The sequence below is a fragment of the Petaurus breviceps genome, unplaced genomic scaffold (genome assembly GCF_028583685.1).
Source record: "Petaurus breviceps papuanus isolate PSGF00001 unplaced genomic scaffold, PetGlider_PUasm1.0 99, whole genome shotgun sequence".
NCBI lineage: Eukaryota > Metazoa > Chordata > Mammalia > Diprotodontia > Petauridae > Petaurus > Petaurus breviceps.
The window spans coordinates 21,087,589-21,101,640 of NW_027187465.1; the positions used below are offsets into that span (position 1 = coordinate 21,087,589).

The 14,052-nt window shown below is 46.5% G+C and overlaps 1 protein-coding gene across 1 annotated transcript in view; it reads left to right on the forward strand.

The window, feature by feature from the left end:
- Window positions 1-12,225: 12,225 nt before the first annotated feature.
- TMEM116 (transmembrane protein 116) overlaps window positions 12,226-14,052 on the forward strand; it is a 50,123-nt gene continuing 48,296 nt past the window's right edge. The window contains exon 1 of the mRNA XM_069081429.1: window positions 12,226-12,367. Within this exon, the coding sequence (XP_068937530.1) occupies window positions 12,320-12,367 (48 nt within the window). The 5' untranslated portion in view covers window positions 12,226-12,319. The remainder of the gene's footprint in view (window positions 12,368-14,052) is intronic.

The window sequence follows — 14,052 nt, forward strand, 5'->3', positions numbered from 1 at the left end:
GGAGGGGGGGAGGAACGGCCTGGAGGGGGAGGGGTGGGAGGAGCGGCCGGAGGGGGGTAGGGGGAAGAACAGCCTAGAAAGGTTGGGGGAGGGGGGAAGGAGCAATTTGGTGAAACTGGGTGGAGGCGGGGCGGAATTCCAGCCCCAGGGTCCGGCCTCCCTTACACATGCACACACCATCCCCCACACTCTTAGGGGTCTTAAGTTCGGCCCCTTTGTTGTACTGCCCGGGCTACGCAGGCCCCCAGAGTCAAGGTGGCTTGACCACGGTCACACTGGTGTGGGGTGGCAGAGATCTGGACTCCCCAGCGAGGCCGGCCTCTCCGGGGCTGCTGCGAGCTCAGGCCGGCTTTCCTTCCGACCGTTCTGACTCAGCCTCTCAGGCCGCCGCAGGCCGGATTCAGCCCCGGCCGTAATTTAGTGCAATAGCTGTATTTTTTGAATGGGCAAATGACAGTGTGCTCAGAACGGCTCCCAAGAGAATGCCCATCATTCATTCATTCATTCATTCATTCATTCATTCATTCATTCCTAGTAGCTGGGCGGTGCAGTGGATAGAGCCCGGGACCCAGAGTCAGGAAGAAGACCCGAGTTTTGGGGTCTTTTTGTTTTTGGAGGGGCGAAGGCAGGGTAATTGGGGGTAAGTGACTTGCCCAATAATAAGTGGAGTTTTTATTATCATTATTATTAAGCCTGTTGAATTTTTAACATTCATTTCTTTGAGCTCCAAAAGAGCCTCAGACCCTTAGCTGTGTAACCCTGATGGGGCCATTCAGCCACTGCCCACCTCACTTTCCTCATCTGTAAAATGGGGAAATAGCACCTACATCCCAGGGATCCAATGAAGTCGTAACTGTGAAGTGCCCAGCACATAGTAGGCCCCATATCAGTGCAAGCAATTATCCTTATTGTTATTAGTTTTATGAACAGGACCTATCTCCCTGTGTCATTTTGAGGATCAAATGAGATAGTGTTCATAAAATGCTTTGCAAATTTTAAAGCATGGTGTAAATGCTAGTAAGTGTAATATTGCATGTTACATATAATTACACGGCATATACATTTACACACATTATTACATATATAGTTACATTAATTTTTCTTTATTTACAGATGAAATTTACATATAAAATTTACATGTAATTATTACATATAATCATATGTAATATTAGCTATTCATTCATCTGTTCCACAGGCATACTTGTTAAATAGAACAGTGTTATATAAATTTAAGTAAATATAACAAGCCTCCCGTGTGCCAGACAAATACCTAGTGTGCGGGTGTTTCTGATACCCAATGAAAATTAGCCAATCCCCTATCCTCGGGGAGCTTACCTTCTCTTGGGCAGCTCCTGGAGGTCAGGCGTCGCTTCATTTTTGCTGATGCATTCCTAGTAGCTGGCACAGTGCCTGACACTCAGTTGGCATTGAATGGATATTGCTGGTCTGTACTTCTGGGAATCTGAGGGTTGAAAGTAGGGAAGTAGGTTGTAGGAGAATCACTACCACCGTTTGCGGATGAAACCAAAATTCCGAGGTAAATGAAGTCGCTTACCCAGGGTCACACAGTCAAATGTCAGAGGTGAGATTTAAACCCTGATCTCCTGACTCCAACTCCATCAGGTTTCCAGAACTGCCATACCACTTAATTAAATAAACATATATGTACAGGCATATATAGTAAATATTTCTTATCTGCCTACTAAGGACAAAGTGAGAGGCAGGGTAGTAGAGTGGGTAGACTCAACCCCAGTCCAGAAGACCTGAGTTCAAATCCTGCCTCAGATGTTTATAAGCTGTGTGACCCCAGGCAAGTCACAGCCTCAGTTTCCTCACCTGTAAAATGAGGGGATTGGATTCAAAGGTCTCTACAATTCCTTCCAGTTCTATTATCCTATGAGTCTAGAGAACGTGGAGTCTAATTAAGAGGAAGGCAAATAACTTACGCAGAACAGAGTCTGCCCTCAAAAAGCTTACATTCTCACAGAGGAGATAAGGTATACATGTGTAAGTAGCTAAAAGACACATATGTGATGGGGGGCTGGCCCATGAGCCCTGTCCTTATGGTCATAATTCATCAGATGCCATCTTCACTTGGACTTGAGCGTGCACAGACATTCCTACATACACATCCAGTCTGCGGCAGGAATCTTGGCTCTAGCCTCAGTCTCCTCCCCGCTAGGATCCTGGCTCCAGGCACTGGCTTCTCAACTCTTTTTGCCTGGACTCTGCTCCGCTGGATGCCGCCAAGCGCCTTTATGCCAGAATGATACAGCACTCAGCACAGTACCTGGGTGTGAAGTGAAACCTCAGAGTTGTTTTAATCTGTATTTTTCTACTTGTGACTTAGAGCATTTTCATATGGTTACTGATCGCTTGGCTTTCTTCCCCTAAAAAATGCCTGTTCGTATCCTTTGGCCATTTATCGCTTGGGATCAAGTGGGAAATGGTTCTTGTTCTTATGAATTTCATTCAGTCTTCCGTATAGCTTAGAAATGAGACCTTTATCAGAGAAACTTGCTGCAAAGGTCTTTTCCCCCATGTACCTGCTTGCCTTCTGATTTTAGCTGAATTGGTTTTGTTTGTGCAAAATCCCTTTAATTTTATATAAACAAAATCACCTTCTTTGAGCCTCTCTATCTCTTACTTGGTCATGAACTCTTTCCCTCTCCAGAGATGTAAGGTAATTTCTTCCTCCCTCCTCTCATTTGTTTATGATGTCAGACTTTTGTCTAAGTCACATACCCATTTGGAGAGTGTTTTGGTATATGGTGTGAGTCGTTGGTCTATACCTAATTTCTGCCAGACCACTTTCCAGTTTTCCCAACCGTTTTTGTTCAATAGTGAATTCTTGGTCCAAGAGCTGGAATCTTGGTTTTATCAAACACTGTGATACTGTGTGCCTAATCTGTCCCCTTGATCGACCCATCTGTTTCTCAAGAGGTGCCAAATTGTTTTGATGATTACAGCTTTGTAGCATAGTTTGAGATCGGGTATTGCTAGGCCCACTTTTTGAAGCTGACTCATCTTTTAACTGATGTACCATTCACACCCTTCTGCTATGGAGGGGCAGGGAAGGAACAAGGGACCCCTCTGGGTTTGCCATGTTATACCAAAGTGCCAAGTAGAAGATTTTGAGTTAGGGAGACCCTGAGTTCAACTAGCTGTGTGATCCTGGGCAAATCACTTAACCAAACTTAACCTGTTTGCCTCAGTTTGCATTTTGTGAGGATCAAATGAGATAAAAATTGTAAAGCTCTTAGCACAGTGCCTGGCACCTAGTGAATGTTATAGACATGTTTTTTATTCTTGTTACCAAAATGCTAACTCCTGGGCCAGTTTCAGCATGGTTCACCATAAACCATAGTGCCCTGTGGCTCCTCTCTACTGATTCAGCCTCACTACGTAAAGGTAAGAGAGACTCAGGACTGTAGGCAATAGGGGAAAAACAAGTGGAGATTGAATGTTAGCGACATGTTGGAGAAGATGGGCTGGGAGGGGACCACATGTTCAGAAGAAGGCCTGCTTCTTCATCTGAAACTAGAGAAATGAGGAAATAGTGGGGGTGGAGAGGAAGAGGAGGAGGGGAAAAGAGGAATGATTTTCTAGCTATAGCACAAAGCAAAGTCAATCTGAGAGATTGGGGAGAAGAAGGTGTGGGAGGCTTGAGAAAACAGCCGTTGTGGAGAGTAGGATCGATAATCAATTGGGGAAGAGGTCTGTGATAATAGCAGATAGAGCTCTGGGTCTGGAGTCAGGAGGACCAGAGTTCAAATCCAGCTTCAGACACTTCCTAGCCTTGTGATCCTGGGCAAGTCACTTAACTCTGCTGGCCTCAGTTTCCTCATCTGTAAAATGAGCTGGAGAAGGAAATGGCAAACCTCTCCAGTATCTCTGCCAAGAAAACCCCAAATGGAGTCAGAAGAGTTGACTAAACTACCACAACAAAATGACAAACAGAGGTTCTTAGAGAATCACCAAAGGAGATTGCTCAGATAATTAGAAAGATAAATAAGAGAGAAGTGAGTAGTGAAAACCTAGAGAGGAGAATGTGTGGAGAAGAACATGGTAGTCAACAGTACCAAACATGGACTAGAAGGAAGTGAAGTGGGCTCATCTCTTCCCAGCCTTGGAAATCGCATGGGCAAAGGCAGTGAGGGAGAGAGAAGGGTGAGGTGGATAGAATCCTGAGTTCACATCCTTCTGCCTTGTGACCCCAGGCAAGTCACAACCTCTTTATTTCTTTTTTTCTTTTTAAATTTTTCTTTATTATTCTCTTTTAGTCATTTATTCATTCATTCATTTGTTTATTTGTGCCTTCATAAAAAGAAAGGTTACTTTCTAGGTCTAAGTGAATGATCCTGAGGGCAATACTGTTTGGAGGTCAGAAAAGTATCCTAAGAGTTAGAGCCAGGACTAAAGGGACCATGAAGTCCAATGTCACCATGTTGTTGAGTCATTTTAAGTCATATCTGACTCTCCCATGACCCCATTTGGGGTTTTCTTGATAGAAGTACTGGAGTACAGGAAGTTTGGCTGCCATTTCCTTCTCTGGCTCATTTTCCAGATGAGGAAACTGAGGCAAACAGGGTTAAATGACTTGCTCAGGGTCACACACTTCCTAACTCTTGGCTTATGCTACGTCTACTGTGCCACCTTGCTGACTCTCATCAGAGGTGAAAACTGAGGCCCAGAGAGGGAAGGGGACCTAGCCAAGGTCACCTGCTAAGTGGTAGCCCTTGGATTCCATCCCATGTCCTCTGCAGTCAAATCCACTGTTTCTTCTGCCATGTCAGAAGGGTCAGTCTCTGGGCAATGCTCTCACCAACCTTCCCACCTTGCTCTGGCCAGTCCTACTAGGAGGGGAAGGCAGGATGTGCACATATGGTGGAAACAAAAACTCTATGGGAGATGACATAGAAATGTGAGTGCCCAGTGTTTGTGGGCCCCCAGACTTGGTTGGCAGACAGGAAACAGCAACCACACCACCTCGTAATGGGCTGGGGCTACTAAAACTCTAGCTGAAGTCTCAGCCAAGAATGTGGGCAGCCATGGTTGGTTCTGGCCTGGCCACTCCTTGAGCAATTTGAGGCCCTGTTCTTGGCAGGGACAAGAGTCCTTTGTCTGAAAGCATCTCTTATCAGTCGGTGACGGTTATTAGCACTGTCACCCTTATTATAGACCTGATTAGGCGCCTCAGATGAGCTCTTTTAGCAGGGATTTCTGACTTGGGAACTTTACCTCTGTCATGAACCTTTAGGATCCTCCTTTCCCTCGTCCAGTCTTTCTCATCTAGTATTTTGTGTGTGGTATAGCTAAAAACACACTGCATTTGGAGGGTCGGGAGAGATGGGTTTATATTCTGACTGCCCCAGCTTGGCATTAGTTTCTTTGTATGTAAGATAAGGGGACTGGATTAGATAACCCCTTGGACCTTTCCAGCTCAGTATTCATGAAATAATAATAGCTAACAATTATATAGCACCTACTACGTGTTGCTTATATAGCACCTACTATGTGTTACCACTACCACTCAGCACTTTACAAATATCTCATTTGATCCTCTTGTTATATTGAATTCAATGGAGCAGACATCTGGGAGCCACAATCTGGAGGGCAAGCCCTCTCGGGGCTCTGTCTGAGTGGAATATGTTCTCCATAGAATAATATGAGGTGAGAACTTCCTCTACTCTTTCTACTATGGTAAGAGTTCTGTGACTGGTAGAAGAGTCTGTGTGAGGATCAAAGGACTTGGCCAGAGTTAACTGGCACACACTTGAACCTTGGTCTTCTGGACTCTAAGGCTAGCCCTCTATCTACTTCCCTCACAAGTAATTGGCACAGTAGAAAGAGCATTGGATCTGGAATCCAAGGGCTTCTGGCCTTGGTTTTCTCATCTATAAAATGGAGAGATTGGATTTAATGGCTTCTAAAGTCTAGATGGTGTAGGGGATAGAGCGCTGGACCTGGAGTCAGGAAGACCTGATTTCAAATCCAGCCTCAGATACTTACTAGCTACCCTGTTTTCCCAATAATAAGACACTGTCTTATTCATTTTTTTGATAGAAAAACACCAGAGGGCTTATTTTCAGGGGAGGGCTTATTTTAATGAACATTGACAGCAATTTTAATAAACAGGTAAATGTGAACAAAAAAATGTACCTTTATTCAATAATGAATTCAATAAAGAACAGGATGACGCACTCACTGCTGCAGCTCTGATTGGATGCAGCTTGGAGCGTGGCGTGCGTTTCACGGGGGGGGGACGGTGCATACAGAGGGTACTGTAATGTAGCGTGTAGCGCAGGGGATCACCTTCACTACAGTAGCAATCTCAATAGGGCTTATTTTTGGGAGAGGGCTTATTTTAGAGGAATCTTACACAGTAAGGGGAGGGCTTATTTTCGGGATAGGTCTTATTATCGGGGAAACACAGTATGTGATCCAGGGCAAGTCACTATATCCTGTTTGCCTCAGTTTCCTCATCTGTAAAATGAGCTAGAGAAGGAAACAGCAAACCACTCCAGTTATCTCTGCCAAGAAAATCCCAAAATAGGGTAATGAAGAGTGGACATGACTAAACAACAAGAAAATCTTGTCTCTTAATCTGTGCTCCTAAACATAGGCCGAGTGACTACTTATTATTTTTTTTTTAAGCAATTGGGGTTAAGTAACTTGCTCAAGGTTACACGGCCAGGTGTTTCTGGGTGGGTGCAGTGTCTGAGCCCTGATTCGATCCCAGGTCATCCTGACACTGGGGCCGGTGCTCTTACTCGCTGTGCTACCTGGCCGCCCCTTAAATATATTTTCACATTAGTCATGTTGTGAAAGAAGAATCAGAACAAGAGGAAAAAACATGAGAAAGAAAAAAAGCAAAAATAGTATGCTCTGATCTGTATTCAGAATCCATAATTCCTTCTTTTTGGATGTGGATAGCATTTCCCATCATGAGTCTTTTGGAATTATCTTGGATCACTGCATTGCCAAGAAGAGCTAAGTCTATCAAAGTTGGTCATTGCCCAGTGTTGCTGTTACTGTGTACAATGTTCTCCTGGTTCTGCTCATTTCACTCAGCATCAGTTCATGTAAGTCTTTCTAGAATTCTTTTTTTATTATTATTAATAATAATTAATTTTCTGTAATCTACCTGTTCATCATTTCTTATAGCACAATAGTATTCCATTACATTTATATACCACAATTTGCTCAGCCATTCCCCCAATTGATGGACATCCCCTCCATTTCCAGTTCTTGGCCACCACAAAAAGAACTGCTATAAGTATTTTTGTACAAGTGGATCCTTTTCCCATTTTTATGATCTCTTTGGGATACAGACCTAGAAGTGGTAAATACCCCCTTTCTAAAAACTAATTAAATCTGACTGGCTGATTGAAAACCAATGGGGAACATATCAGATGGGGGCTTCTGAGTATCAATGGAGAATAAGGGAAAGGAGAAAGCATTTATACAGCACCTAATGTATACAAGGCACAGTGCTAAACACTTTTACAAATATTCTCCCATTTGATCCTCATAACAACCTTTTTATTATTATTTATTATCATCCCCATTTTACAGTCAATGGAAGTGAGGCAAACAGATCGAGTGACTTGCTCAGGGTCACACAGATAGTAAGGATCTGAGGTCAGATTTGAACTCGGGACATTTCAACTTCAGACCCAGTGCTCTATCCAGTGGGCCACCTAGCTGATTCAATACTAGAAGTCCTGAGGGAAGATGTGTTCTACCACTGTTTGGGGACCCAGCCTTTAAATGTCAATGGGAGTAGGGGGAAAGGAAACTCAGAAGGATGCCATACTTAAAACAACTTGGTAGGGGGGTCATCCAAGAATTTTCATCTCCACTTTACATATGAGGAGACTAAGGCTTAGAGCAGTAAAGTGATTTGCTTAGCATTTCATAGCTAATGAACATCTTGTAGCATCATTCAAACATAGCTCTCCTGATTCTATAGAATTTCTTTCCCTGCACCACAAAACCTGCTTCCCTCCTAGTTTTCCAATCTTTTTATGCCTTATTCCTTTCCATGTACTCTGCAATCCAGGTATACTGGCCTACTGGTTTTTCCTCAAACGGAATATCCCATCTCCTACCTCCACGCCTTTGCACTGGCTGTCCCTCACACCTGCAATGCCCTCCCACTTCACCTCTGCCTCCTGGCTTCCTTCAAGCAGCTCCTGCTCCAGGAACTCCTTCCCTGGGCTCCCAGCTGCTAGTGTTGTCTCCTCTGGACTTACCTTCCTTCTGCTCTGTCTGTATCTTTGCATTGTCTCTCCCATTAGAATAGCGTAGATGCTCATTCTGTTAGATTGTAAGCTCCTTGAGGGCAGATGCTGTTTTGCATTTGCTTTTGTATCCCTCGAGTTTAGCACATTTAGTAAATGTAAAGGAAGCACAGAAATTCAGGGAGGACATTCTGGGGCAGGGAAAAGAGAGCAATCAAAGACATAGGATAAATCTACTAAAATAAGGGTGGCTAGACGGTTCAGCCAGGTGTTGGTAAAGCCTGAGTTCAAATGCCGCTTCAGACATTAACTGTGTCACCCATCTCTTGGGCAGCTAGGTGGCGCCATAGTGCACATAGAGCCAGCCCTGGAGCCAGGAAGACTCATCATCCTGAGTTCAAATGTGTCCTCAGACACTTACTAGTTGTGTGACCCTGGGCAAGTCACTTAACTCTTTTTGCCTCAGTTTCCTCATTTGGAAAATGATCTGGAGAAGGAAATGGCAAAGCGCTCGAGTATTTCTGACGAGAAAACCCCAAATGGGGTCACGGAGAGTCCGACGTGACTAAAAGAAGTGAACAACAATATTCAAGTCCTTAATTGCTGCCTGCCTCAGTTTCCTCCGCTGCAAAAAGGGAATAGTAAGAATACTGACCTCTCAGGGGTTGTTGTGAGGATCAAATGAGATAATATTTGTAAAATACTCTGCAAATCTTTTATTTTTGGAGGGGGTAGGCAGGGCAATTGGGGTTAAGTGACTTGCCCAAGGTCACACAGCTAGTAAGTATGTCAAGTGTCTGGGCTGGGTTTGAACTCAAGTCCTCCTGACTCCAGGGCTGGTGCTCTATTCATTGTGACACCTAGCCGCCCCTCCCCCTCATTTTAGATCAAAGGAAAGGGGTCTAGAGCAGTTCACTGATTTGCCCCCAAAGTCCCCCAGGAAGTCACTGGTGGAGTCAGGGATTGACCTGAGGCCCTTCTTTCTACTGTCCTGGGGAATGAAGAATGAAGAGGAGAGACCTGAGATGAGAGGACCTGCTGGGACGGGAGCCACCAGATATGGAAACCACGCGACACGGGAGGGAGAGCGGAGGGTTAAAAAGGGCATGAAACCAGATACCAGACCCTGGGTGACCGGCCATGTTGCCAGCAGGAGGAAGAAGCGAAGGGAGCAAACGCGGAGGGAAGGCATTCAAGGCGGAGGCAGTGAGCGGAGATGGGACAATCCCAGGATGTGTTTGGGCAGCAGAATAGTCCAGCCTGGTTTTATCTGAAAAGCATGAAGATGGCTTCTGAAAGGAGGGTCAGGGTGGTTAATCACAGAGGGCCTCGAATGCCAGGCCAAACCTCCCCTGGATTACATTCAGTTCGGGGAAGGAAGGAAAGAAGGAAGGAAGGAAGGGAGGAAGGGAGGGAGGGAAGGAGGGAGGGAGGAAGGAAGGAAGGAAGGAAGGAAGGAAGGAAGGAAGGAAGGAAGGAAGGAAACAATTATTCACTAAACACCTGCTATGCACCAGGCCCTGTGCTAGGCTCTTTACAAACAATTTCTCATTTGATCCTCACAGCAACCCAGGGAAGTAGGTGTTATTTTAATCTTTTTACAGATGAGGAAACTGAGGCCAAAAGTAGTTGTTAGATGGCCTACCAAGGGTCACACAGATAGTAAGCTAGCAAGGATCCCAGCTCAGGTTTACCCAGTCCTGGGTGCAGAGTGCCAGCCGCCCAGTCATTCAGGTGCCTCTGCACAGGGACAGTCACTATGATTTCACTGGTATAAAGAAGTCCTAGTTAAGAAATATTAGGCCATTGCAAGTCTCGACCTTCTGTGTAATTTATAATCTTAACAGAGAGAAGCCTAGAGCGCTGAGACATTAAGCAACGTCCAGAGGGGCAGGTCACATAGAATCTGTCAGAGTTGAGATTCGAACCCACATCTTCCTGGCATAGAGGCCAGCTAATTAACGTAAGTTAATTACACAGAGGTCACTTCACACAACCCAGGCATGGTCTTTTTCTTCTACTGAACCCCAAACACTTGATATGGCTACATTAAAGTTACTTGTCTTATGTCCCCTACTGGGTCAACTGTAAACTTCTTTTTTTTTTCTTTTGAGGCAGTCAGGGTTAAGTGACTTGCCCAGGGTCACCCAGCTAGTAAGTGTATGAGGCTGGATTTGAACTCAGGTCCTTCAGACTCCAGGGCTGGTGCTCTATCCACTGTACCACCTAGCTGCTCCTAACTGTAAGCTCCTTGAAGGCATGCCTGATTTACTTAGTGTCCCCCACAAAGCCTGGCCTGGAGTACATACTCCATAAATATTTACTGAAATCATAAATGAGTGATATATCCTTTCCTACCTCAGCCCCTTTATCCAGAGCTGTGGGGATGCCCCGGACCCCCAAAGTCAGAGAGTGCTGACCAAACTCATCCCCCTTCAACGGGCGGGACCAACTGGGTTTAGTGACCAGTGCAGCTACCCAAGTGCCCCTACCTGGTCCCATCTCGGTCCTTTCCACATCGGTCACCCAGGAAATAGGCAGGATTTGAACTCAGCAGCCGCTGACTCCAGAGCCAACATCCATTCCCCAACACCATGTTTCATTCTTCTCAAGCTATCCCCACACTACAAAAACACATCGGTCCAGATGGAAGGAGTGTCAATGGGACAGAACCAGCCACCCACAGCCAAACAAAGCAGACTAGAGACAGGAGAGTCAACGGGACGTATACAGCTTGCAAGCTTTGGTATGTGTGCCAGATCCCTGCCTCCAGTGGGGGACCCGAGGTCTCAATGCTTCTACCTATGGCTGTGCTGCGAGCTGTAGCCCTGACAATGAGGGGCACCTGCATCAGAGTGACCGCCTTGATTCGTAGCAGGGCTTCACGACCAGAAACAGTCCTGGGGTTTTGCTGGGGCTGAGATCATCCAGCAGGTAAACACAAAGGATTGTTGTTATGCCAAGCTCAGGGCCCAGCCTGCTTGCTGGATGTCTCCTAATATCTCACCTGATGGAATGCTTGTCTTCATGGATTAGAGCCGGAATGGACTCTCAAAGACATATTGTACCGAGTACAATATTTGCCCCTCATTTTTCAGATAAAGGGAGTGAAATGACTTGGTTAAAGTTACTCAGGTCAGAAGTAAGATTTAAACCCAGGTTTTCAGATTGTAAAGTCAATGCTCCTTCCCCTGTCCCATTTTACCTGTCCTTATATCAAGGCTTAGCTTGGGTGCCACCTCCTCCATGAAGCATTTCCTGATCTACCCTTTCTCCCTTGTGACAAGGTAGAAAAATGTAGGGTTTGCAGTCCAAGGTTCTAATCCTACCTCTTGCATTTATTCCTTAGGGATTTAGCAGCTATGTTCTGAGGTCTTTGCCTCTCCACGGTGAGGAAATATTCCATAGATGGCCTCTCCAGGGGGTCCTGTGTCCCCAAATCTGAGCTCTCTCCACCTCCTTTCCCTTATTTGAATTTGTCTTGGTGAGGAGCCGTGGAGGGACCTTGTCTTCTCCTGGGCTTCCTCAGAGCATGAAAAATCTGTCTGTAACCACAATAGGGTCCCCTCCCTTCTTTCCTTGTGGCTTAACTCTCCCCTGCCCCATGTTCTCCTCATTTTCTCTCTCCATTCAGTTTGTCTCCTGTTATTCCCTCTTCTTGCCCCCTCGAACTCCCCCATTCCCATTCTTCCTCTCACCGTTTTTCATCCCTCTCCTCCCTTTACTTGATCTCCTAGACTGATTCTTTTGGTGATCTGTGAGAGGTCCACTCTGGGCCTCAGTCTCCTCATCTGTGAAGTGAAGGCTGTTGGATGCCCTAATCTCGAGGGCCCATAACAATCCTACCATGCTGTGTGTCAATGAAATCAGGACTCAAGTGAAGGAGAAAATGGGTTTACCTGGCCTTTCCTCCTTCCCCATCCTCTGCACTCCCTCCTTGACCTCAAGGAGCCTGGCTGGATGGGCAGGGGAGGAGCTCTCCAGGGCTGGACTAGGGGTGGAGTCATCTGGCAGAGGCTTTCGGACTCTAGGCCAGGCAAACTTGTTCGGAGATCACTGGGACCCAGGGCCCCATGGCCCTCCCGTCTGAGGCCAGCTCCCTAGAAGACAAATGGGACTCGGTGAGGCCTCTGCGGGACCCTAGGGAAGGGCTCTAGCCCCCTCCTCTTCCTGCCCCCTGGCCTTCCTGTCCTCTGTCCTTCATTCCTAGGCACTCCCTCCTCCTCCTTCCCTCTATTTCATATTTTTCTCCATTCTTCTGTTCTCTCCTCTCCCTCTAGGATTATGGCAATCGAGCATTATTCAGTGTCTCAGACCCACATAGCCCTCTCCTACGCTTTTTCATTTCTCATGATAGTGCTCTACCCTTCCCCTCCCCTCTCCTCTCCTCTCCTCTCCTCTCCCTCTCCCTTTTCCTTTCCTTTCTCTCCTCCTCTTGTCTCCTCTCTCTGTCCCTCTTTGCCCCTCAGTCTCTCCCCCTCATCTGTCTCTCCCTTCTCTATCCTCTTAGTCTCCTCCCTCTCTTTCTTCCCTCTACTTCCCTTCCTCCTTTCTCTCTCTCCTTGTCTCTCTGTCTCTCCTCTATCTCTCTCCCCTTCCCCTTCACCCTCCTTTCTCCCTCTCTCTGTCTCTATCTCTCTCTCCCCACCTTCACCCTCCTCTCTGTCTCTCTCTGTCTCTTCTCTCTCTCTCTCTCTGTCTCTCTCTCTCTCTGTCTCTCTTGCTCTCCTCTCTGTCTCTCTGTTTCTCTGTCTCTCCCTCTTTCTGTTTCTCTGTCTCTTTCTTCCTCCCCTCCCCTTCACCCTCCTTCCTTTCTCTCTCTCCCTCCCCATATCTCTGTCTCTCCTCTATCTCTCTCCCCCTCCGCTTCACCCTCCTTTCTCTCTCTTTCTGTCCCTCCTTTCTCCCTCCCCCTTTCGCCCCCTCCCTCTCCCTCCCTGTATCTCTGTCTTTCCTCTCTCTCTCTCACTCTCCTCCCCATCATTTTGTCACTCCTCTTCCTCTCTTCCCCCCTTGCCTTCTATTCCCTTTCTTACTCATGCCTCCCCTTTTCCTTCCCCCCATTCCTCCGCTCTTCCTGCTTCCCTCCCCCATCTCATAGGCACAGATGTGCTTCCTGAAGGGGATGCAGGAGTCTGTGTGTTCTGAAGCAGTCAGGTGACCTGGGCCGCAGACTGGCGCTTTCACCCCCTTAGCTTTAGGGCCCTTTGGACCCTGGGAGAAGAGGTGAAGGCCTGGCCTCCCACCTCTGTTCTGTTCTGTTCCCTTTCTTCTCACCCCCGTCCCTTCTCCTATCCAGCTTTCATTTGCTGTGGTGCTTTAAAGAACCAAAGTAAGGACCGTGTTCTACCAGAAGCCAGCTCCTAGGGCCCCCCCCACCCCCAACTTGTTGCTGTCGTTCAGTCATGTCCAACCCTCTGTGACGCCATTTAGGGTTTTCTTGGCAGAGACACTGGAGTGACTTTCCATTTCCTTCTCCAGCTCATTTTACAGATGAGGAAACTGGGGCAAGTAGGGTGAAGTGACTTGCCCAGGGTCACACAGCCTGGAAGTATCTGAGGCTGGATTTGAACTCAGAAAGGTTCCTGATGCCAGGCCTGGCGCTCTAACCATTGCACCACCTCGTCTTCCCCAAATCCCTTCCTTTTAACTGTCTGGTATTTATTCGGGTTTATTCTCTTTATCTTTATTCTGTATATTTTTACTTATCTCCTTGATTAGAATGTAAACTCATTGCAGAGGTGGTTTCACTCTTGGGATTGTATCTCCAAGGGCCTCGGATGGTATCCGGCACACAGTAGGTACC